Source organism: Drosophila sulfurigaster, chromosome 3 (genome assembly GCF_023558435.1).
Source record: "Drosophila sulfurigaster albostrigata strain 15112-1811.04 chromosome 3, ASM2355843v2, whole genome shotgun sequence".
In the NCBI taxonomy this organism is placed as follows: domain Eukaryota; kingdom Metazoa; phylum Arthropoda; class Insecta; order Diptera; family Drosophilidae; genus Drosophila; species Drosophila sulfurigaster.
Genome location: NC_084883.1, coordinates 38,192,039 through 38,215,853, shown reverse-complemented (window position 1 = coordinate 38,215,853; position 23,815 = coordinate 38,192,039). Strand labels below are relative to the sequence as shown.

General features: G+C 38.7%; 1 protein-coding gene across 1 annotated transcript; it reads left to right on the top strand.

The window, feature by feature from the left end:
• The first annotated feature begins 453 nt into the window (after nucleotides 1-453).
• LOC133843907 (fork head domain-containing protein crocodile) lies at nucleotides 454-3,033 on the top strand. The gene has a single exon (XM_062277671.1). It carries the CDS (start codon nucleotides 855-857, stop codon nucleotides 2,385-2,387), a length of 1,533 nt encoding a protein of 510 aa, XP_062133655.1. The 5' UTR covers nucleotides 454-854; the 3' UTR covers nucleotides 2,388-3,033.
• The last annotated feature ends 20,782 nt before the right edge of the window (nucleotides 3,034-23,815 follow it).

The following is a 23,815-nucleotide window of genomic DNA, read 5'->3' as shown; positions in this document are numbered from 1 at the left end:
CAGGGCAGCAAGTGATGGAACAACTATTTCCATTTCCATTTCCATTTTGCCAGAGTGAAGAGAGAGTGGCACTTTTACAGGGCGAAAAGGCGGTCGTTTCTACGTACAAAATCATGAATGGCGGCCACCTCGCGCGCGTTCTCTCTCAGATACAGTATCTGTATCTACAGCTGCGTGTGTGTATGTGTGTGTGTGTGTGTGTGCACACATAGCTGTAGGTCTTCACTTACTGACTGCAGCAGCAGCAGCAAACACAGAACGTGTGCTGCCGTCGGTGGTTGGTCACAGATACAACTACACAACGCTCTGTACAGATACAGATACAGATACGAAACGCTGTCGCTGCCAACAGCGCAGCTGGCGTCGGCGTCGCAGCTGCTGCTGCTGCCGAGATTCCGAGTTTGCTGGCCGCGTCGCATTGAAGCGAGCTGTATGTTATTTCAGTTACACAGATTCAGTATCAGACGTGTTACTATCCCGAACGGTTCTCTTTCGTCGCTGCGCTGTTGTGCCCGCACACACGTTCGTTTGTGCTAGCACAGATACAGATACAGATATACCCACACACACACACACGCGCACACATTTTGTGGCCAACTTGTACAGCTACAACTTGTTTAAGCAAATATTATTAGAACAAATAATAAACGCGACGCAGCAGCAACAACAACACACCAAAAACGAAAAGAAAAAGAAAATATAAAACACAAAACCAAATCGAAACAAAACGAAAACGAAGTGAAGTGCGCAAAAAGCAAAAAAGCATTTTCTTGTGGCGGCTCAGTCCGCATAATTTGCATAGTTGCAACTTTTGATTAACGAACTGAAATCGATCGAGAATCAATCAACACACAATGCACACTCTGTTCAGTGATCAGAACTCGTTCTCGCGCCATTATGCGCAAACTGCCGCCGGCTACACATCCGCCTCGGCGGTGGCTGCTGCCAGCAGCGCCTCGGCGGCCGCAGCGGCACATTACGCATACGACCAGTACTCCAGGTATCCGTACTCGGCCAGCGCCTACGGCCTCGGGGCACCGCATCAGAACAAGGAGATCGTGAAGCCGCCGTATTCGTACATCGCGCTCATTGCGATGGCCATACAGAATGCCTCGGACAAGAAGGTGACTCTGAATGGCATCTATCAGTACATCATGGAACGCTTTCCGTATTATCGCGACAACAAACAGGGCTGGCAGAACTCGATACGCCACAATCTCAGTCTCAACGAATGCTTCGTCAAGGTGGCACGCGATGACAAGAAGCCGGGCAAAGGATCCTATTGGACACTCGATCCCGATTCGTACAACATGTTCGACAACGGCTCGTTTTTGCGGCGACGACGACGCTTCAAGAAGAAGGACGTGATGCGCGAGAAGGAGGAGGCCATTAAGCGACAAGCGATGATGAACGAGAAGCTGGCCGAGATGAAGCCACTGAAGCTGATGACGAATGGCATACTGGAGGCCAAGCATATGGCTGCGCATGCGGCGCACTTCAAGAAGGAGCCGCTCATGGATTTGGGTTGCCTCAGCGGCAAGGATGTCTCACATGCCGCCATGCTGAATTCCTGCCACGACAGTTTGGCGCAAATGAATCACTTGACCGGCGGCGTTGAGCATGCGGGCTTCACCGTCGACTCCCTGATGAATGTCTACAATCCGCGCATCCATCACAGCGCCTATCCGTATCACTTGAACGATGATAATCTCACCGTCGCGAGCTCGCAGATGCATCACGCTCATCATGCGGCGGCCGCTCACCATGCGCAGCAGTTGCGTCATGTGGCGCACGTCTCGCATCCGCTGACGCCCGGCAATGGCAGCGGCGGAGTGCAGTCGTCGGGCGCCTCACCCACCACGATCTCAACGCCCCACGGACCGGCGCATGGTGGCTGGTATACGCCAGAGACGCCGCCATCGGAGCCCATCACGAATGGCGCTGCGCCCGGCCAGAGCGGCACGCCCACGCATCCCAGCAACAACAATAATAACAGCAGCATGCACAACAACAACAATAACAATAGTAATAACAATAATAACAACAACAACAACAACAATGCTGCCATCTCCGCCTCGGTGCTGACAAGCAGTCCCAGCTCAGCGTTGGGTTTCCGCGACATGATCTTCGAGCAGAATCAATCCTGCCAGCTGGACACCGGCAGTCCGACGGGCAGCATACAATCGGCCAGTCCGCCGGCATCGGCAAGTGTCGCCGCTGCCTCTGCTGCTGCTGCGGCGGCGGTGATCAACAGCCATCATCATCATCATCATCATGTGTCGCATCTGAGCGGGAATCTGGGCAATCTGAGTCAGTTGAGCAATCTCAGTCACTATCGGCCGCATGTGGGTCACTATCAGGAGTATGGCATCAAGTATGGTGTCTAAACCTGACGAGGAGGCGTTCATAATGGGCGTGGCAGCTGTGCTCTCTTGTATATTCGTGTAAATATATTTCCAAGCATGACTCACAGCGGAAAGAAGCAGAAAGTATCTCAATGTCAACGAATTTATTATTATTGTTTTTCTTTTTACTGTATTTATGTTTTCTGTTTTATGCATTGCGTATACGACGTGTTGGCCAAGCGAGCATAGTATTTAGTTTAGCATTAAACACAACTATACGCATATATACATACAAATATAGAGTATACAACAATGTAACAATTACGAGAATAACTATAATTAACAATCTACAATTAACTACTTATTAAATAATTGTTATCACTTTAGGACGTAGTTATGTCTGGTATGCAAATTTGTGATCAGTTTTCACTTTTCTCGCAGCGACTTAAAAAAAACACAAATCGAACTTAATAAATGCAAAAGAAAAAGCACAAAAAAATATTTAACACATTGTATTATCATAGTGAATCGCTTAGTAATATTACAATTAACTAGCCTAGCCTACGTAAGCAATAATAAATTATAAATAACTATAATAATAATAATATAATAATATTATCAAATTAGCGTACAACACACAACTATGAGCAACAAACTGTATTAAAACGAATATGTTAAAATATCAAAAACGAACAAAAAATAGAAAATCATTGCGTTTTATTTGCAGAATTCAAGTTGCACTCGCACATTGCATTACTCAAAAACAGACTTTCAATCGAAATCGATAGCGAGAATCGAACGTACGTAAATTCCGCTGATAAATCAAATCGCACAACATATTGTATAACCATCAGGCGAAGAAGCGGCTCACTCAATGGGAGATTATGACTCACGACGAGGCGGAAATATGACAATCGAATATTAATTCAGATTGCACTTTGATCATATTGCATGCGATTTTCTAGACAGCTTACTTCCAAATGCCGTTTTGTGTTTAAACCTGGTCGAAAGTCCAATACGTATTAAATTCGCATTCGAATTTCCTCCATTGAAAACTTACATATTGGCTGCAATTTCAGACTCATCAAGGACTGTTAGAAGTTACAATTTGAGAATGATTCAAAATCTAGCAAGCATATATTATATCTTTTAAATCTTTTATATATTCCAACATAATTTCATTTCGACCATCAATTAACTCATTCAATAATTCACCATTATATAATTGAGATACGGAAAAAACAACAAATTCATAATAGAATAATTATTATTTGTGAAATCAATTTTGTTAAGCATCACTAAACTACAGATTTTCAATAAGAATTCATTCATGAGGTGATTATTTATAGCCACGCACTTAGACTAATGAATACTACTGTATTCATGTACAGTATTTAGATTCTCTCATTGATAGCTGAAAAGCATTAAGTATCTCACGATTCACAAAATTAGATTGTGAAGTTCAAAAGTCTAAATTCTATAAATTAGCTAAAAGCTAATTATCTGGAGTGTTGAGCAAAGGGAATGTAATATATTATCTATTTAAAATTAGTCTTCCTAAAATTTAAATTTGGTTTGCTTCCATTATGTTGTTTCCAAAGTTTTCATACATGAGTTTAAAATTTGTAAATAACGTTTTTAAATCAATATACAACTGTCTCATCTTAATATTCTTGAAATTTCATTTTAGCAAACTCTGAATTTCATTTTTTATTTAATATCTATTTTTTTATTATTTGCCTACTTTCATATTTATGGACATCCGTTTAAGAAAATCTTTATTAAACTTAATATTCATAAGAATTAAAATTGAATTTCTATTTTACTAATTACAAATTTTGTTTTATTTTCTGTTGTTGCTTATTAAGATTATAAGGAAATCAAGTTATTAAGTTAATTAAAGAGTGATAAGAAACTTACGAACCTATCATCATCCTATATAATAGATTTGATCGGTTCCAAAAAAGTAGACAAACTTTTTCCAAGAATTTAGTGTACAATATACATAATGAAAATCTTCACAAAACCCTTTTTATAAATGTAAACCAAGAACAGTATTTGACATCGAAAGAATCACAGCAATAATAGCAATAGTCGGATTACCAATACTTCCTAAAGTACTATAGAAATCATAAAGAATCACCATTTAAAGACATATTCAACAAAGAAAACTTGTAAAGTGTTAAGAAATATGCTTGGTAAATGCTTGTGGACAAGTGCTTAGCTTTCACTTGGGAGTTTCCAAGCGCCAACAATAAGAAGTAAATTATAAATCTTTAGTTAAAATAACTGAGACATATTGGCATGACTAAGGTCGGCATATAACACGTCGCTAATTGGCAAACAATTGCAGTTAATTGGTAGAAAGTAAAACACAAAAGTCGACTTCAAAAAATGCGTAACGTTAATGATGGGTGCCAAAAAAAGGAAAAAAAATGAAGAAAAACAAAAAATAGGCGAGGGCAGCTTATTAGCCCAACGAAGCAATTGCCAATTGGCAGTTACCCAACCGATCGATCTAATGATGGACTGCTGCTGTTGATGTTGATGTTAATGTTAATGGTGATGATGAGGATGATGATGATGATAATGATGGTGGAGATTGTTGTCATGGTCTTTCTGATGTGTAGTGTCTAGTGTCTGCGCCTCCATTATTTTGCGGCTGTCATGTTCGATCCATTGTCACTTGAGATTGCCGCCTGGCGCCACAGCGGCATTGAGATCGTGCATTGATATTGATGTAGGCTAAACTATGCTCAGGTGTCGCTTCAGCTACATCAGCAACAACACCAACAGCAACAGCTTCAGCTTCAGCTTCAGCTGAAACTGAAGCTCAAGCACGAGCGCGGCTAGGTTTGGCTTGTCTAAGGGCCTTTGAGCCATTTCTATACCCACTGTTTATAACACAGAAGGGTGTTATGAATTAGAGTCAAATGGGAGTTTGCAGTTTACAGATATCTCAGTAAGTACATTATCAAGTAGTAGACCTTGGATTTTGCATAATTTCATATTTCTTAGAATTCATTTAGATGCATTTTGATGACATCAAAGTTCGTATCATTGAAACATATGTTAAAAAAGATACATACTTAAATATTGTTCATCTAACTAACTAATTTTGGTATCAGTTGATAGAAAATATGAAAAATGCACGATATGTCTTGGGTAATTAATCTAAATACTTTCTTACGAAATACCTATGACTGCCTGTTCTCAAACATCAGAGAGAATTTAAGAGCTAGCCTTACTATATTTGCTGGCAATATTCTTATAAGCTCCACATTAAATTCACCTTATCTTACAGCTCAGCAAAGCTTCTAAAATTTTGTTTTTCACTCGTTTTTTATTCACCCTAATATTAACAATAGGTATCTTACAAGTCGAGCTCACTCGTGTAAGCTGCCTTAGCTTATTTTCAATGGCGAACACGTCTTGAGGCCGTTCTGAAAGGTTTCTGGGTGGGCATGGGCTCTCAAGTGCGTATGAAAAGTGTGCCAAAGTCCGGCTAGGTTTTTAGGCCTGATCACCATTTGTTTCTCTCTGCCTGCGTCGCTGTCTTTGTGCCTCTCTTTGTCTATGCAAATTCGGCGTTTTTTTTTTGTTTTTGGAGGCTGCTGCGATTGCGCCGCGTTGACAAAGCTGGCGTCCATTCGGTGTCAAAAGCAACAAAATTAAATGCGAAAACAACAAAAATGTGAAAATCGCTCGACGAAATGAAAAATATGCGTTGCGTTGCTGTTGCCGTTGAGCAGACAACAAAACCGAGGCGCGGGTGGACCAAGAAAAACAAATGACGCTGGCGACAAACAGCCAAATGCGTGGCTGTTTGCTTAGCGATAAGGATACACACACACACACATCGACACACACATCGACACACATGGAACAGGACAATGCTGGGCACACACGTTGTTGCTGCTTGCTGTTAATCAAATCAAATTTCGACACAGAACGAGGCCCAAAATACATATTGACAGCTGCTGTGCGGTTCAGAGTCGTGTGTATTCGCTCGCTTGTCCTGCAGCCAGGCCCGATTTACATAAATATTATTGCAAGCCTAATTAAATGCAAGTATTAGTTGGCCTCCTCTTCCATCGCCTGCTTCATCTCCTTCCCCCCTTCTTTCGTCTATGCATATCTATGCATTTGTTTGCTTGTCTCTCGCTGAGCAGCTCCTTTGTAATTAATGCTGCTTATTTTTCGCGATTCACTCACACACTAGTTGTCTCCTTCTCTCGCACGCTTCTGCTCCACTTGTTGTCCCTGTTGCTCCACTCCAGTTAGCACCAGCAGCAGGCGGGTTATGCATACACAGCATGGTTATGCTATACACTCGCACATATTTATTTACCTGCCCAGTTGTGTTGATGACCTGTTATCATTGCGCCGTTATAACAATAAATTCTACAGCCCGACGACGATGACAACAGAAGCGTACAACGTTCTTGTTGTTGTCGCTGTTGTTATCCTTGTTGTTGTCGCTCGCGTTGTCGTTGCCGTTGTCTTGTTGTTGGCTTCGTTGTTGTTGTTGTTGTTGTTCTTGCGCGGTTTGCTGTTGTTTTGGCAGCTGTCGTTGCAATTAACCAGGCTATAATAGAGACACCGGGTTCTAAAGTAAATTTATATCACACACACACACTCACACTTACACACTGATATGACATATGGAAATATTATTAAAACACACGTAGTTTAACTATTGAATTTACGGATAATGAGCGTGAAATATGCGTGTATAATTTAAATGTATCCTAAGGAAAGTGTTATTCGAGAAACCAATAAGTAAAGAAATCACATTAAATAAATAAAAAATAATAATGATTACATATTAAATCATAAAAATATAAAAATAAGTATTATAATTTTATGTAAGATTGTGTGGAACTCTATTTCTATAAAATTTATGGAAAATAATCATATTTTATTAATTTTTATTTCAATTTTATTTAACTACATTGATAAAATATATGCGCCTTAAATTATTTGAAAGGCTTAGATAATCTTATAGCAGTAATTATAAAAAATATGCAGTAAATTTTATCGATATACATCATTAACACATATTTAAGCGCATCCTTAAGTTTTTCATCTTTCGCTCATGATGATTTATATTAAATCAAATTGCAAACGAAATATTCTTATTTTAAACAGAATGTTTTATGTATCATGTTTCTCCAACATTGCTTCAGAGTTTAAGTGTTCTACATTAAATTTTCTCTTTAAAATTTTAATGAATTTTTAAAGAGCCAGAAATGTTTATTTTCTTTGGTTTTTGAAGAAGTTTCAGATCAAAGTTTGCGACAATAAAATTTTAAGTTTCGGATCAAAGCTTAAGATCATGTTGAGTCGAGACAACAACCACAACAACAATAAGAATGATATCAAGAGAATGAAATAGGATCAAGAAATACTAATACCCGATACTATTACGAGTATACAAATGCATACAGTAAACTTCCGTTTCCCCAATTGGCAGTTATAGAGCCCATAAAGCTATGGCCGAGTTTTAGTGTCTACCATGTTGAACAGCAGCAACAACAACAACTGCAACAACAGCAAAAATAACAACAGCAAGAAGAACAACAACAACCAACAACAAATGCATTTTTATAGCATTAAACAAACTTTGAGAGCGAATGTTTTCGAACACTTTTGAAGTTTTATTGAGTTATAAATACGCAAATGGCTTTGGAGTTTCCTCGCTCCAGCAGCAACCAAAGGCAGCAATTTTCAAATTAAATTTATGATCGATTTATGCAACAACAATAAGAGCAACAACAACAACGACACTGCAAAAACGCGAAGCAAATATGCAAATGAAAATACGAGGAAAAGAACCTAGACATCTAAGAGTAGAGTGTGCTCGACTAAGAGTTACTCGATACATAATGATATGTTAGAGAAGTAAATAAGTTATAAATTCTTAACAGTGTTCTTAAGGTATAACTATTGAATTGTAAGGATATTCAGTTAAATAAGAAACCAGTAAATAAAACTACAGTGGAGTGTGCTCGACTGTAACTTGATATGCATTTTTTAAAAGTGAATAAATTTAAATTCCATTTTATTGAATCTTCATTAAAGTAATGTAAAAATATGCATATATAAAAATATAATATGTGAATCACTTAAATCGCAATCATTAAAATTCGTAATGTACATATTTAGTATGAAAGTGAAATTCCGAATACTAAATTAATAAATTCTTATTAGTTACGAAGCAGTGTTGACAGAAAATGTTGTAGTTTTAGCTTTAACGGCATATTATTAGCATATATTCAAGCATAACGGTAGACGGATATCATGACTGATTTACAGAGATTACTTCACTTTGCCCAACTTACCAGTGAGTGAGTATACCCTTGTATCCATAATATTGTCGAGTATAAGAAGAAAGAAATTTGTGGCAAAAGCAGCGCCAGGCGTCGACATTTGAGTAAATTAGCCGACTCGGCAGTCAAGTCAGTCAGCCACGTCAGTCAGTCAGCTAGTCAACTAGAGGCTAGAGAAGAGCCAACGGAGCTGCTGGCTGGCAATTTATTGGCCCAGGCTGACTGACGCAGACGGCAACAACAAAAGCATCGAATGCAAGCAAAATTGCAACAACAATTTTGATTGACTGTTGCGCTTGAAATGCTTTGATCTGCGACTTGGCATTAACAGTGGGAGTGGGAGAGTGTGGGAGTGAGTGTGGCGAGAGAGCGAGACGGAAAAGAGATGAGAGAGGTGGCAAGCAGTTGCCAACTGACGCCAGCAGATGGCGCTCAATTGGTGATTAAACATCGACGCGACGCGTCTCGCGAGGCAGACATCGTTTCATCGTTGTCCCCTCGCTTTAGGGATTAAAATGGGGAAAATCATCGGCATTGAATGAAGCTATCGAGACTGTTGACTACCTCATGGGGCATATTTGATTATTGCAATCTGATGTGCAGTTTATTTTGCTTATCAGCAGCGTAGGGAGGAGTTTAGTTGGCTTTGATGTCACATTTTGGTATTGGTTGTATTAGGTCGTCAATCGGGCAAATTGTTTATGTGTCAGCCACCATCAGTCGCCCATCAGTTTTTTGGGCCATTTGATGCTGCCGACAACAGCGACGATGACGACGACGACGACGACGTTGAAGTTGCCAACCAGTTGGCGCGACATAAGCAAATAAATACACCCGAATACGAGTACGAATTGAAATCGAATTCGAAATCAGCAACACAGACGCAGCAACAGCCACAGCAAATGGAATTAGCAAATTCAGCACTATCAAAGTGCCAGGCCGCCGTTAGGCCCAAGTCTAAATAATCAAATTTGTATCTCATCTGGGCAGCAGCTTCATTTCCATCTCCATCTCTGCATCCATCTGTGGCTCCATCTCCAACTCTATCTGGATCATAAAAGCAGCCTGCAAATACTTACTAAACCCATTGTTTATTTTCGAATTTCGTTGTGCGTAAATCACGGAAACGACTTCTTCTCAACTCGCTCTCACTTCTGTCTCCCCTCTAGCGCTCTCCCCCTCTCTCTGCTGGCCACATTCTTCTGCACGGCCAGACAAATTGTCGACAATTTCCATGGAAGTGCCATAAATCAAATCAAAAAGCTTTCCACAGAGTTTGTGGAATTGCGTTTAATTATGTTTTCAATTGAGATATTTGCTCAAGACTAGAAAATAAATACAATTTCATTGCACATTGTTTAACCATAAGCCAAATTGGTTTTAAATTTATTTGAAACATTTTTATTGTGTGTTTTCCAAATACTTTTTCAATGAGAATTCGAGTCTTTTGAAGTATTCGCGGAATAATGAAAATTAAACTACATAAATAATTATTCTATTTTAAGTTGGAGAATATTATTTGCAAAATACAATCAAGCTATTGAAAAAATAAAAAATTATAATAAATATCGAAATTCTTCATCAAGAAAAAAGCATAAGAGAAATCAAAAAAGAGTTTATCTGCATTGCATTGTATATTTAATTTACTTTTTAAATTATAATTAGTTTACAATTTGATTTTCGAGAGAAATCAAAATGATGTTTATTTTTGAACAATTTAATAACATACATTTATTGATATAGATTCAAATCTAATTTAAAAATATTTACGCAATTTAAGCAAAAGCATTTTAAGCTAAAATTTTAAACACTTAATTTCAACTCTTACGTATACTTATTTTTTTGTATTTTATGAATTGAATTGATAATGAGCAGCAGGTCATTATCTGGCGTCTGAAATGTATGAATGAATCTAAAGTTTATATTATAAACCATTCAGATTCACAAGTAAAACGCATTCACTTTTCGCTTGCATAACTTTGCAGCAGCAACAACTCAACCTCTCAGCCAATCGGTTAGCAAAGTGCTAGCCAAATATCACATGCAGAGCACACGTACAATAATAGTGCCAAAGTCGATTGTTTAAACAATTAACAATAACATAAATGCATGCATAATTGCCGCCATATCGTGTGTAATTTCAAGCGTTTTCGACGGAAACTCGCGCCCCACGATGCCCGCCAGAGAGTCGTCAACCATGCGGCTGGCTGCTGATCGATAGACGGGGCGTTGGAGTTGGGGTAGAGGAGGGAGGTGCAACTCTTTTCTTGTCGTGGGGGCAACAGGTGCACGCGGCGCTTAATGAGCTGCTCTCAAGTGCTTTTTGGCACTGTCAAAAACTGTTTTCAAACGCATTTAGGAATTTTTTAATAAGTGCACGGCAAAGAACGCGACTTTCCACGCCTTCGACAGGCCCAACTGCTGGCCAACATGCTGGCGCCAAGGTGTTTATCGTCGCCAGCAAGCTAAACAAACCACAACAACAGTGTGGCGACGTGGCACGAGGATGCAGGATTGAGAAGAGGCAAGAGGCAAGCGGAGGGCAGCGACTCAGTTGCATTGTGTTCGTGAATGAGGTTGGCGAGGGCGAGTTCATTGCGCCACAGGCGCACTGCAGATTTATGGCCCACGGAGGTGGTAACATCACCTCCTCCTCCTCCGCCTCGAACGTGGCTATAAAACAGACACCCAAAACTAGTGGCAGCAATAGCGCCAGCTCATGCTGCGACAGCAGTTCGCTTGGCCAGCTAATCCTCAACACATGGACACAGTTTGAAGCTAGAAAGCAGCATAGCATTAACTGAAAAGAAACCTGGCCAAAAACCCAATTTGTCCAAGTCAGTGCTGAATGCATGTGGTCAGCATCCAGTGCACTCATCACTGCTCTGCCACTTGCTGCTCCATTTGGCACATCAATCTCAGTAGTCGAAGCAATCTCAAGGGCAGGCTGCCCTCTGCCTGTGTCTTTGTTTACGGAAGCAAGCCGCAAATAGTTTTCATTGTAAATATAATAATTGAAAATGGAATGGTAATTGCAACAGCCAAAGCGTCAAGAGTGTAGCCAACAGACAACAGTGGCAACATAAACAGTCCACACACACATACACACACACACACACACACACACTCGCACACACACACAATAAACTGCTGCTGAGCGACTCATTTAGAAATGGATTGGCAGATAAATCTTTCGGCTGCATTCTGCAGTTTACATGGAAGCCATATGGCAGATATGGCCCAGACTCCAAGGAGGTGCTAATTTATGGTAACCAACACACACACACACTGAGACACACACCCACATACACACTCATTGAGTTCTGTGGCAACCCTCGACACACACACAAAAAAAAACCACCTGAATGGCATCGAGGTGCAATCGCTTTTGGCTTTTGCACATTCATCGAGCCGAAAATATTTATTACTTTGTTTAGATAACCCAAATTATACACACACACACACACACAATATCCAAATCCAAATCCAATTCCAATTTCCATTTCAAATCCGTATCCACATCCACAAATCAGATTCTCATCTAATCTGATCATAGATCATAGCTTTGCACTACTCTTTCGCTCACTCCGCTGGCAGTTTCAGATCGATGGATATTAATTTGTTTGCAAACACATTTCATTTCATGTGCTTTGCCCAATTTGTAGCCAGAAACTATCTGCAAGATACAACCGCACATGCCACTAGCTATAGCTATAGCTATAGCTGTATTTGTATCTGTGTCTGTATCTGTGTTGCATCTATATTCGTTTTTGTTGTAGTGGCCTCCTCAATGTCTGCTGCACTCATGCTGAGCGTCGAAAAGTCTACGATTTCCGTTCGTCGTATAAATCAACTGAAAAACCTAAAGCAACAGCATTTCTACATTTTTATCGGTCTCGAGCATTTCTTTCTTGCCTCCTTCCCTCCCATCACCTCCCCTTCCCTCACTCCCCATCTGCTATTTATTTGTGCATAATAAGTTTTTCGGCTGAAGTTTTATTCTGCTCTTCTTGGGGGCAAGGGAATATGTCGGGTTGGTTGGAAGGTCGACATCGTCGACTTCTTGTTGTTGTTGTTGTAGGAACAGACGCCAGGCTAATGTGTGTGGGTGTGTAGTCGAGCGATTTGGTTTGGCTGATGCCTGGAAATTTTGTTGTCGATATCAAAATACCAAACAAATCGTCAGCTCGTCATTTTTCAGTCAGTTTTTTCCTTAATTTGTTATTGTGTGTGAAGCTAACAAGCATAATAGTGCTTAAGGAAAGTATTGCTACAAACACAAAATGAATTTTCTTATTTGAAAACTTTTGTTAAAGTTTAAAACTTAAAATAAAGGCAGGGTGAATTTCTTTGTGGCACATATCTTAACCGAATATTCCTTTTCAGTTTCGGTCAACATAGAAGAAAATTAGAGTTGAGAATATTGAATTGAAAAAGGAAAACTTCTTTAATTTATTTATTAAGTAAAATACAAATTTATTAATTTTATGAGCATTCGTTTTATTATTATCATTCTCACATCTCTGTTCAAACTTTGCAGTTTATCCTATCAAATAAAATGAAGGATTGAAAAAGATTCACTGTTGAAAATGTCTCAATTTTTTTATATTATATTGCTATTTCTTCAATTATGAAATTACTATTAATACATACTATTTATTAATATTTAAGGCTAAAGCTCTTTTAAATATACTTTTGAAATTGAAGACATGTTAAAGACTTAAAATAAAAGTCTTTCAATTCTTGAAATTTCTCTTTTATTTCCTAAAAATTGCCATTCTGAAAATACTCCTAATACTATAGCTTTATATTTAAATAAAGTAACATCAAATACGTATAATTATAATTTATTTAGCTCTCAATAAATTATTCTAAATTATATTTTTAGACTTCACATAAATTCTTTTTCCCACCAATTAAGCTATTTATGTATTTGCTCATTTCTTTCAACACTTAAAGAGTACGTGTGCATCAACTGCTGATGATCACTGTGGCAATGCCAACCTGCTTCTCCCATATAGACATTGGGGCGCGTATGTAGCCCGATTATTTATGTACATAGATGTGTTGTACGTGTATATTGTTGCTGCTGTTGTTTGAGAAACAATTCATTAATGAATTTTAAAATGCGTCTAATCGATCGTTTGCGCTATAATTAATGTCAGCCAACGGCAATTGGAATGTGTTGCGTGATTTTGACATGGAACGTTGCTTTCCTGACTCGTTGATGATGATTCGACCGGAGCAGGCGAAAGGAATCTGACCAAGTGCAAGTGCCACTTGCCACTTGCCATAAGCGAGGTGAAAGCTAAGCTAAATCTGAATGGAAAATAGGAAAATAGTGGAAAAAAGATTGAGCGAAATGGACTTTGGCCAACTGGGCGCTGTTTGGAATTTGCTTTGCTTCCGACTGAGTTGCGTTTCTATTTCATTTTCATTTTCGATTCAATATTTTTTCCCCGTTTTCATTTTCGTTTTTTGCGCGCTCAGATGTGAAACACTTGGTGCCGCGCTGTCTGCACGAGCCGCAGCAATAATAACAACAAAACGCGACGGCAGCAGCAACGACAACAACAATAACAACAATAACAACAATAACAACAATAACTTCAGCGGCAGCAATAATTGTAATAACAACAACAAACACACGGACACAGACTGCATATTTATGCAAGAGGCCAAGAAGACAACGGGGCAACCACCAGATGCAAATGGATATAACTCAAAATGGACTCGGACGGACCTGGGGAGGCTGTGCGTTGTTTTTCCACACGCCTTGCGTGAAAAGTGAAAAGTGCTGAGAAAAATTAATAAAACAAATGCCAAAGTCAGGCTACCAAAACGCAAACGCCACAGAGAGCGACAAGACAACTGAACAGAATAGACACAGTCGGAGACGGAGACGTTGCGAAGTCTGGCGAGAATTGTTGTAATTTTTAACCAGTTTACTGAGCAAATATTTTATCAACATATTTTCAAAGACAACACGCAAATGTTTGTCTTGAAAATATTTAAATATTTACATTGTGAAAACAACTACACAGCCAGCGACGACGACGACGACAAACTGTGAGTGCTAGACAGCGAGAGAAAGAGAGACGCAGATGCTGCTCTTTAAGCAACAGCGAGGTGCAACATTGTTTAAGAGCAGCAATAGAGTCAAAGCAGAAAATAGATATTTCTGCAGAGAAGTTGGTCTAAAATAACTAAAAGAAACTGTCAGACAGCGCTATTTGTATAATAGATAACAATATATCTACATACAGTATATACAAAAGTATCGCAAGTATCTCAAGTAGCTGAAACTAGCAGAAGATGGAAAGAGACCTAAATACTGACTGGAGTTAAAAAAAAGGTAAGCTGTTGCACTTTACTAAAACTAATTAGTATCTTTGTTTACTTTACGAGATATTTTCATAATTGACTTATTCAAAAGTTTCTGAAGCAGTGGCTGCAATTCACTGCAGATAAATGCTAAACTATTACACTTTAAAAATATATATGCTACTTATCGCTGCTTTATGCAAGAATTCTGTAATAAACTCAAAGATTCAAATGCATCTCAAGCAATAGCCGCAACTAACTAGAGATAAAAAGAGAGCTAAACAGTCAGTTATCTAACCTTAACTCGAGTAATTGGCAGTATTTAAAAGCAATGGCTGCAAGGGACTAGAGTAAACAAAGAGCTTAACTGTTTAACCTTACTAAAAGTAACTGTCAGTTTTCGCTGCTTTATGCGACACTTGCATAATTATGTTAAAGATACAAAAGTATCTCAAGCTACAGTTGCAACTAACTAGTGATTAAAAGAGAGCCAAACCTGGCCACTTTATTAAAACTAACTGCCAGTTGTTGTGGCAATATGAGCAAATTTCATAATTGAGTTTAAGATACAAAACTATCTCAAGCAGCAAAAATAGAGCTAAACTGCTCAACCTTACTAAAACTAACTTGTAGTTAACGCTGCTCTTACCTCAACTTGAGTAATTGCCTAAAAAGATACAAAAGTATCTCAGACTGAGCACAGCTGGCAAATGTGTCGTCAATGGCGTGCGCTTAAGCAAACACAGCCACAGCAAGGCAGACTACAAAAAAACGAGAAGAAGAGAGAAGAGCTGCAGTCAAGGTCTTGGCAGGAGAAGCACATCAAGTCATCAAAGATTTTGCAGTCAATTTGACAAATACGCCCATGAAATGCTGCTTCACAAAGCGCGTGTGCGACGTCGACGACGACGATGTCGACGTCAATGAATACTCTATCCCAAAATGGAGCATATTAAATGATATATGCTTTTCGGGAGGGCTGGGAGCTGGAAATTTAACGAGCACTCGCCATAATACCGTCAACCCTGGCTACAATGAGCAATTTCCTGCTGCCTACACACACATATTCACACACACACACCATACTGACAATTTGTCCTAAATAAACATTTCAACACCGACGACAACGACAACCACAGCGACAATGACGACGACGACGACTGTGGCCCAGCCTCCGCATCTTTTTTGGTGTTAAAGCGTTTCGAAAGTGGCGAGAGAGTCTGTTAAATTGTCTGCTCAAACATACCACCGTTTAACCACAGCAGCAGCAACAGCAGCAACATCAGCAGCAGTTGCAGCCACTTTTCCCTTCCCGCCCGCTGCACACTTCCGCACGCTGAAGGAGAATTGTGTCTCCCAGCACATTTCCCTGGCAGCCAAGCGTCGCTCATTCGCCGTCGCAATATGCTAAATAAACATTGGGCCACGTCATGGCTTATTGAATTGTCACTTATGCCCGAATTTGAGTTTTTGTTGCCATCCATTCCCTTCCTTCCTTCCCTCCTCTATATGTATATCCCACTCTCTCTCTCTCTTACTCAGTGTCTCCCTCTCTCTCACTCTCTCGATCTGAGCTGCTTCTCAATGGGCATTCAGCATGGCGACTACGAGTATCTCTGGCAGTTTCCTTTAGCCCATGCCCATGCCAACGGCTGCTGTTGCTGCCCGCAAAGTGCTTCCATTTAATTAGTTTTACTCCCTGGAAATTCAATTTGAACAGTTTGCAACTTTAAAGGCTCATCACCAGTCAGTCCCTCAATTGCCACATGGGACACCCTATAATCAATAATCGATTTATGCTGTTTACTTTACGCCGAAACGGGAAAGCAAAAACCATATTCAATTTGGAAATAACTTTGCTGACTATGTGTGTGGTTTGCGATTGCTGTTCATGGTATAGTTTACCCGCTGTACTTCAGAGAAAACATAAATTGTCTTTCAATATGATAATTTCTTTAACGGATAATGAATAGCAAGGCTGATACTTAAACGATAGTTTCCAAAACATATTCTTTTTAAGATAAGGTTAAGTTTTCACATAATTTCATATAATTGAAATATTACTTACCTAATATTTATTTCTGCGATATTTCAAGATAGTCCCAACTGAGATTAAAACGTATCATAGAAAGTACTGCTGAAAATTATTTAAAATCATTTCGATCGCCTTAAAATGTGCAATATCTATTCTATTGCTTTTTATAAAGTTTTGGCATTTTTCGAATTATTAATTAGATGATTTAATGATAATATCGCCCTATTTGACCCTTAATGAAAATTAGTAACAGGTATCTCATTAAAAGTAGCAATCTTACTTCTTATTACTGTTTATTTACAAAATCCATATAAATTTTCAGTATAATAACATACATAACATATAATAAATATATTGAATTTGTCATGAGAGTCCAGCAAATACATATATTGAAATTTATTGTTTATTTACAAAATATATTCGCACATCATCTGTCATAAAATATTTTTAATTAACATTGTAATGTCATTTGCAAATCTATAAAACAATATTGTTGGAGTTTTATTAAAATACAAAAGGAGTTGTGGATTTCATACCAGCGGTAAAACTACCGACAAAACCTTAATCGATATTCAACATGAATGTAGTTATAAACACACGTCAAATCATCACAGAAATACATTAAAATTATCAATTATCTGAGAGGGTTATTTTCCACACGAGTTCAGCTAAAAAATCTGGCATTAATTATTGTCTATTCCAGTCAGTAAATCAAATAATTCTCACGTTCTGTTATTCTACATGTTAATTAATCCCCTCACCGCAAATGTATGTGAGTGTGTGTGTGTGTGTGTGTGTGTTGATTCAAATTATGCACTGACAATTTAATTGAAATATTACAAATCAATGCATCATAAAATGTTAGAATAAATCTTCCACAAAGTAACAACAACAACAACGACAATAGAAATAACAAACAATCAAAATTGAAATGTTTCAAGCTTCATTAAAAAATCAAAAGAGCAGCAACGATTGAAAATGAAATACTACTCATAGAAGTATTGAATCGAACTAGCAGCATGATGAGTATTTGTTGGGCTACAAATTTATCCGCCGGATACCATTTCAAATAAATAACAACAATAATAGCTATGCGAAATGCGAAATAACAACAATGGTAAATTACAATTACAATTTGTTGAAATTCGTATTCGTTTTCGTTTTTCGGTTTTTCGATTTTCATTTTCATGACTTCCGTTTAATAACAAATAAATCGCATAATCCAAAGCATAATATTTTCACAATTAAAATTTCAAATAAATTTTAGCAAAGCAGCAGAAATCAAAGCAATTACAAATCAACGGACAGCACCAGCAGAAGCATCGGCAGCGGCAGCAACAATAACAACACTCGCAACAATAAAATAAATTAGCACAATCGATGGAAAAAATAAGCGAAAGAGAAAGAGAGAGGGAGAAATAGATATAACATATAAAAGATTGTTGACACAAACACAAAGCCAATAAATGATTGTGGCAGTCGATAGATGGGCGGGGCAGGGCGAGGCGGAATGAGTGCGATTGTGCGTTGCGCAAAAATAAACAGCGAAATTAGCGAAATTATGCAAAACGATAATAAACACAAAGGCAGCAAAGAGAGTCACAGAGAGACAGAGAGCGAGAGAGAGAGAGACAAAGAGAGACCTCACCGGGTTATTGGCGGCATGTAAAAAATCAAAAATCGCAAACAAAATAAATAAATATGCGCAGGCATGGAAATAAAAATTAATCAACAGAAAATGAAAAAGAATTACAGCAGCAAACTAAGGCCGCAGCCATGAAGGAGGAAGGGGGACAGCCACCTGAGGAGAATATGATGGTGAAGAGGGGGGAGAAGGGGACAGAAAGGCAGTCGGGCAGCCATTTTCGATTTGCATTTTTGTGGGTCGTTTGGCAAACTTTTTCATAATCTTCGACAAGCAACAACAACGGCAAATAGCAAGAGAAACAGTAACGGCAACAACAACAAGATTTGCACCTTCGGCATCGTCATTGCAGCTTGCTATCTCGCTCTGGCTGCTGTGCTAGCCACACATACAACGTCTGGCAGTCACTCGCGTTCGCTCGCTCTCTCTCTTTCGCTCTCTTGCTTTTGCTTTTGGCAGTCAGGCGCAGTTCACACCTTGGCTAAACCTTAGCAAAAGTATCTATCGTGCATAAATATTTATGTATCTAACTGGGGCGTGCCGCTACAACAACGATAACTGCAACAACAACAACAAGAACAACAAAAACGAAACAAGTTTTAACATTTAAATGAGTGCGCCAAAGTTGGCCAAAAATTGTTTTGCTGGCTCCGCCCACTTGCGGCCAAAAAAGAGCGAAGCAGCAGCAGCAGAGACGCAGCGCAGCGGCAGTCGACGCTAGCAGAGACACACACACACACACAGACACAGACGCTCATCGTTGTTTGCTGCTTAGAGCATTTATGAAAATAACCACCTCGACAGCGCGGTAAGCGTCGCTGCCAGCTGCACGGGAGCTGCGACGCCGGCAGCGACAGCTACACACACACACAGCTACAACAATTGGCATCGCACACAACTCGTTCGGGTCGCGCAGTCTGAGTCGGAGCAAAAGCCACACAACCACAAAACACACACACACAGTCATGGCCAGTGGTTACTTCAATTGTTGTTGTTTTGCTGTGGCTGTTGCTGTTGTTGTCTTTGTTTTGACCAGTCGATCGTCGCTACACTGACTCGCTCTCTGCCATTGCCAACGCTTATGGCCGCCACCATGGCTCGCACATAAATTACTTGCAACTACTTCTGCCTGCCTCTCTGTGTATTGTGTGTTGTGTATTGTCTGTCTATCTGTCTATCTATCTATCCATCTGACTGGCTTACCTGTCGCCACACATACTATAGATACATTACACAGCTGTGTTGGTGCCTTTGGAGCTGCTGCTTCCAATGCTTCTGTTTCTGTTTTGCCGTCGCTATTTCATTTTGCGGTAAGTTCAACAGAATCGCATTGCAAAAATGTGTGGCCATCATTTCAGGCAATAAATCTAGCAAATTGTTTTGCACAATTTATTATAATTTATAAAAATGTATTAAAACTAACAGTGTAAAATATGGGATTTATTATTTGAGTTTTATTTATTCTACTATTTAATATGCATCAAAATTAATAATTTTAAAGTAATTTCAAGCGCTAAAAGACACATCAAATACTGGTAATAACCATAAGATTTGCTACCAAAAATATCTATTAATTAATTCGCTTTGTCAACTTTTTTATTAAATTTACTGTCATATATTTTTGCGATAATAAATAAATTTTAGCTTTATATTGTATTTTATCATTTTTTAGAATAAACTATTATCTATCTTTTCTATGTCTAATGTTTATTAGATCTATTAAAAATACTCTTTCCTAAAGATTTAAATACATTTTTGTTGTATAAATACAATGTAAATTATTTATATTATTCGTTCCTATTTTGGAATATAGTAAAAAAAAACAAACACCTTAGAAAATTTATTTTTATGTGGGTCAAACAGATCCTGAATTAGGCATTAAGGCATACAATAAAGATAAAATTGGAGTTAGAATATATAATATGAAATCAATATACCATATATCAAACATTGTTCTATTGTTTTCAATTTTAGAAGAGAAGTCATACAATTATGCAGCATGCAATTTCCCTGAAAATAGAGTTTCAAACACATTCAACTCATTCGCATTTAACTTTAAACAACTTGCTCATTAAATGCCCTCGCTATAATAAATAAATCTCGCGTCTTTAGCTGCCCACTTTGCATTGCCCTTAGTGCTTGCGAATAAGTCATGATGATGCAATTTGATGCAGTGTGAATGCAAGCCAATAGATCACAGCTGGCGCCCATTAAACCTCAGACCACTGCAGGCCAATTGCACTGAGCCCACAATTGGCAAACGCGTCAATGGAAATTTTAAACCAATTAAAACAGCTGCAGCAGTTGCCGTCGTTCAGTGTTCGCTGCTGCAACGTGTGCAACGCTGCGTATGCGTAATGAAAAGCAAATATTAATAAATCATACGTGACCAATCAATTTCATGCTGCGGGGAAAATGCACTGGCAATGCGAAATGCGCCCATAAAAGATACAAACTCATTTAAAATATATGTATGTATCATATCTACATATATATTCTCGACCCACAGAAGTGGAAGATTTGATGAGAGCGCAGCAACTGCGACACGGCGTCTCGTTGCACACGCCGCAGAATCAATATTTAATTTATAATTAACTTTACAACATGAAAAACAAGCAGGGAGCAAACAACAGCGCCAGAGAATTTAACGGACACTTTATCTTTTTAGCATACAGACAGATAGATAGGTAACAAGCAAAGTGGCTGGATGCCTGGCTAGCTGACTGGCTGCGCTCTTGACATTTGGTTTTTGGGGCGGATTTGTGGCGGCTTTAAACGTTTGCCACTATGGGCAATTAACGCGCCCAAACGCAAACACAACGCCTGATCCTTTAGACAAACAGTCGCAGGGCAGGCAGGGGAAAAAAAACGAACTGAAACTGAAGCGTAACGCAGCGACAGAAAGTCTGCCTAAAAAGCAACCAAGCAAGCAAGCAAGCGATGCAGGGTAAGTTTGCTCAACAGACAGTCAAAGAGAGAAAAAGAAGGAGATAGAAGAATGAAAGAGAAAGGTAGCGTGTAAGTGAGCGAACCGTAGGGTGAACTTTTTGGGGTGCTAATTGAAAAACTCAATATTTGTCTATGCGAGCAGCAAAGTTAGACTTGGCCAACAGGGTGAGTTTTTCGAAGCTGGCCAAGTGGCGGCCATTTTGTGCAGCTCAACAACTCAGCAACATTGACAATGACAACTACAATGATAATGATAATGATAATGATCATGGTCTTGAAAATACTAATGATGATGACTATGATCGTTGACAAATGGCACGAAAGGTAAGAGTTGAAATTGAGTACGTGGCTTTTCCCCATCGAGGAAATGTTGTGACCTGGAAGTGGAGCACACAAAGAAAATCAGTTAAATCAACAGGAAGAGGCGACAAGTGTCAAGGGCACTTTTCCCAGCACCAAATCAGCGCAAGAAAAGCAAATGTAATTAAGTGTTTCCCTCAATCATAATCGCTCTCTCTCACACTGTCTCTATCTCTATTCATTCAAGATCTTTAAACTGTCCCACAAATTGACCCAGTTGAGACCAAAATGTGACCAGAACTGCATCAATTTAGATGGCGTTTTACTTTTTCTTTTTTTTTTGTGGCCTGGCCATAAACTGCGCCACGTTCTGCACCTTTTTTAATGATCATTTTGCAGTTATGCGCTCGTCTGAGTTTTATGGACTTTGTGCCACACCGTAGACGTTGCGTCGACAGTTTTTTCCCAGAAAAAAAACATGCAATCAGCCCCCGGTCTCGGACTGCCAACAGATACAGATACAGATACAACTGCATAGCTACAGATACAGATACTCAGTACTTATTAGGCTTTTGATATATGCATGTAAATTGTGTAGCCAGCAGCAGCATCAGCAGCAGCAGAAGACAACGACAACGCTGCGAGTCTGGAGTTGAGATAGGGAATGGGTTGGGTTGAGTTGAGTTGGGTTGGATTCGGTTCGAATGGATGGAGGATGCATGAGGCCTGTGTTTGTATTATTGTTGGAAATAAACTCTGATTTTATATTGTTGGAATTAATGATTTTGTTCCCCTAAATTTGTTAATTACCAGCAAACAAATTTGTGTATACAAAAACCATGCTTGAGTTTTTATGCATTTTCTATAGAATTTTTGAGTGATTACCAGCCAGAGCACTCACATATTCACATATTCACACTCACACCCACACTCCTATGCATCGTGAGTTCTTCAGTTTGAATATAGCCCAAAAATGCATTTAACAAATAGTTTCATATTAAATTAAGTACTCGATACTGTTCGCTGATTTTTAATGTCACCAATTTGCAGTCTATACTAAAAGTTGTTGTCAGTCAAATGCATTTTGAAGCTATAAATATAATATTGGAAAGTATAGATATTCTAAAATATATCTATCTGAGATTGAGAAGCATTGGAAATAAATTATTTAGTTTAGTAACAAAAACAACGAAATAAATTTTTGTTTTATATATAATAAAATTTACATAAAACAACAGTTCCGATAATAATTTGTATTATTTGAAATAAATTAAAAATAAATATTAAAAATAAAAGTGAAAAGAATTTAACTAAAAGTATTCTTAGTATCTTTAGCTTCTTACTTGACTTATTGTCAATTCATAGCTTGTGTTTGCCTTAATTTGCTCTTCAGTAAAATTGGAATTACAACTAATTTAAAATAACAATTGAAAATTAGTTTTAAACTAAAATCCTTGTCATAGCTTCTTCAGCTTTGATTTTGTGTCAATTCATAGCTCTTATTTGCAATCAATTTGTACTCCAGCTGGAAAACTTGGAAGCTGGGAAAACTGCAGCGATCAGCATTAGTTGAACAACAAATACGAGAAAATAAACAAACAACGTGACAACATCTGGAATGGAGAAGGGGCAACTTCGAGTCCCCTTCAATATATATCAATTACATGTCCATGTCGAACATAATGCAACCGGAAAACCCCAAATCCAAATCCAAATTCAAAATCAAAATCCGAGTACGACTAATAACAACGAGAGCAGCAAACACACAAACGCCTAGAGATTAACAACAAACAGTGAAAAGTGTCTGTGCGAGGGAACTGAGATGGATTGCGATGCGAGCACAACGCGGATGGGAAGAGTGGAGAGCGGGGAGTGGAGCGGGTAG

Coding starts and splice junctions, on each gene's coding strand:
- LOC133843907 (XM_062277671.1), top strand. CDS start 855: ATGCACACTCTGTTCAGTGATCAGAACTCGTTCTCGCGCCATTATGCG.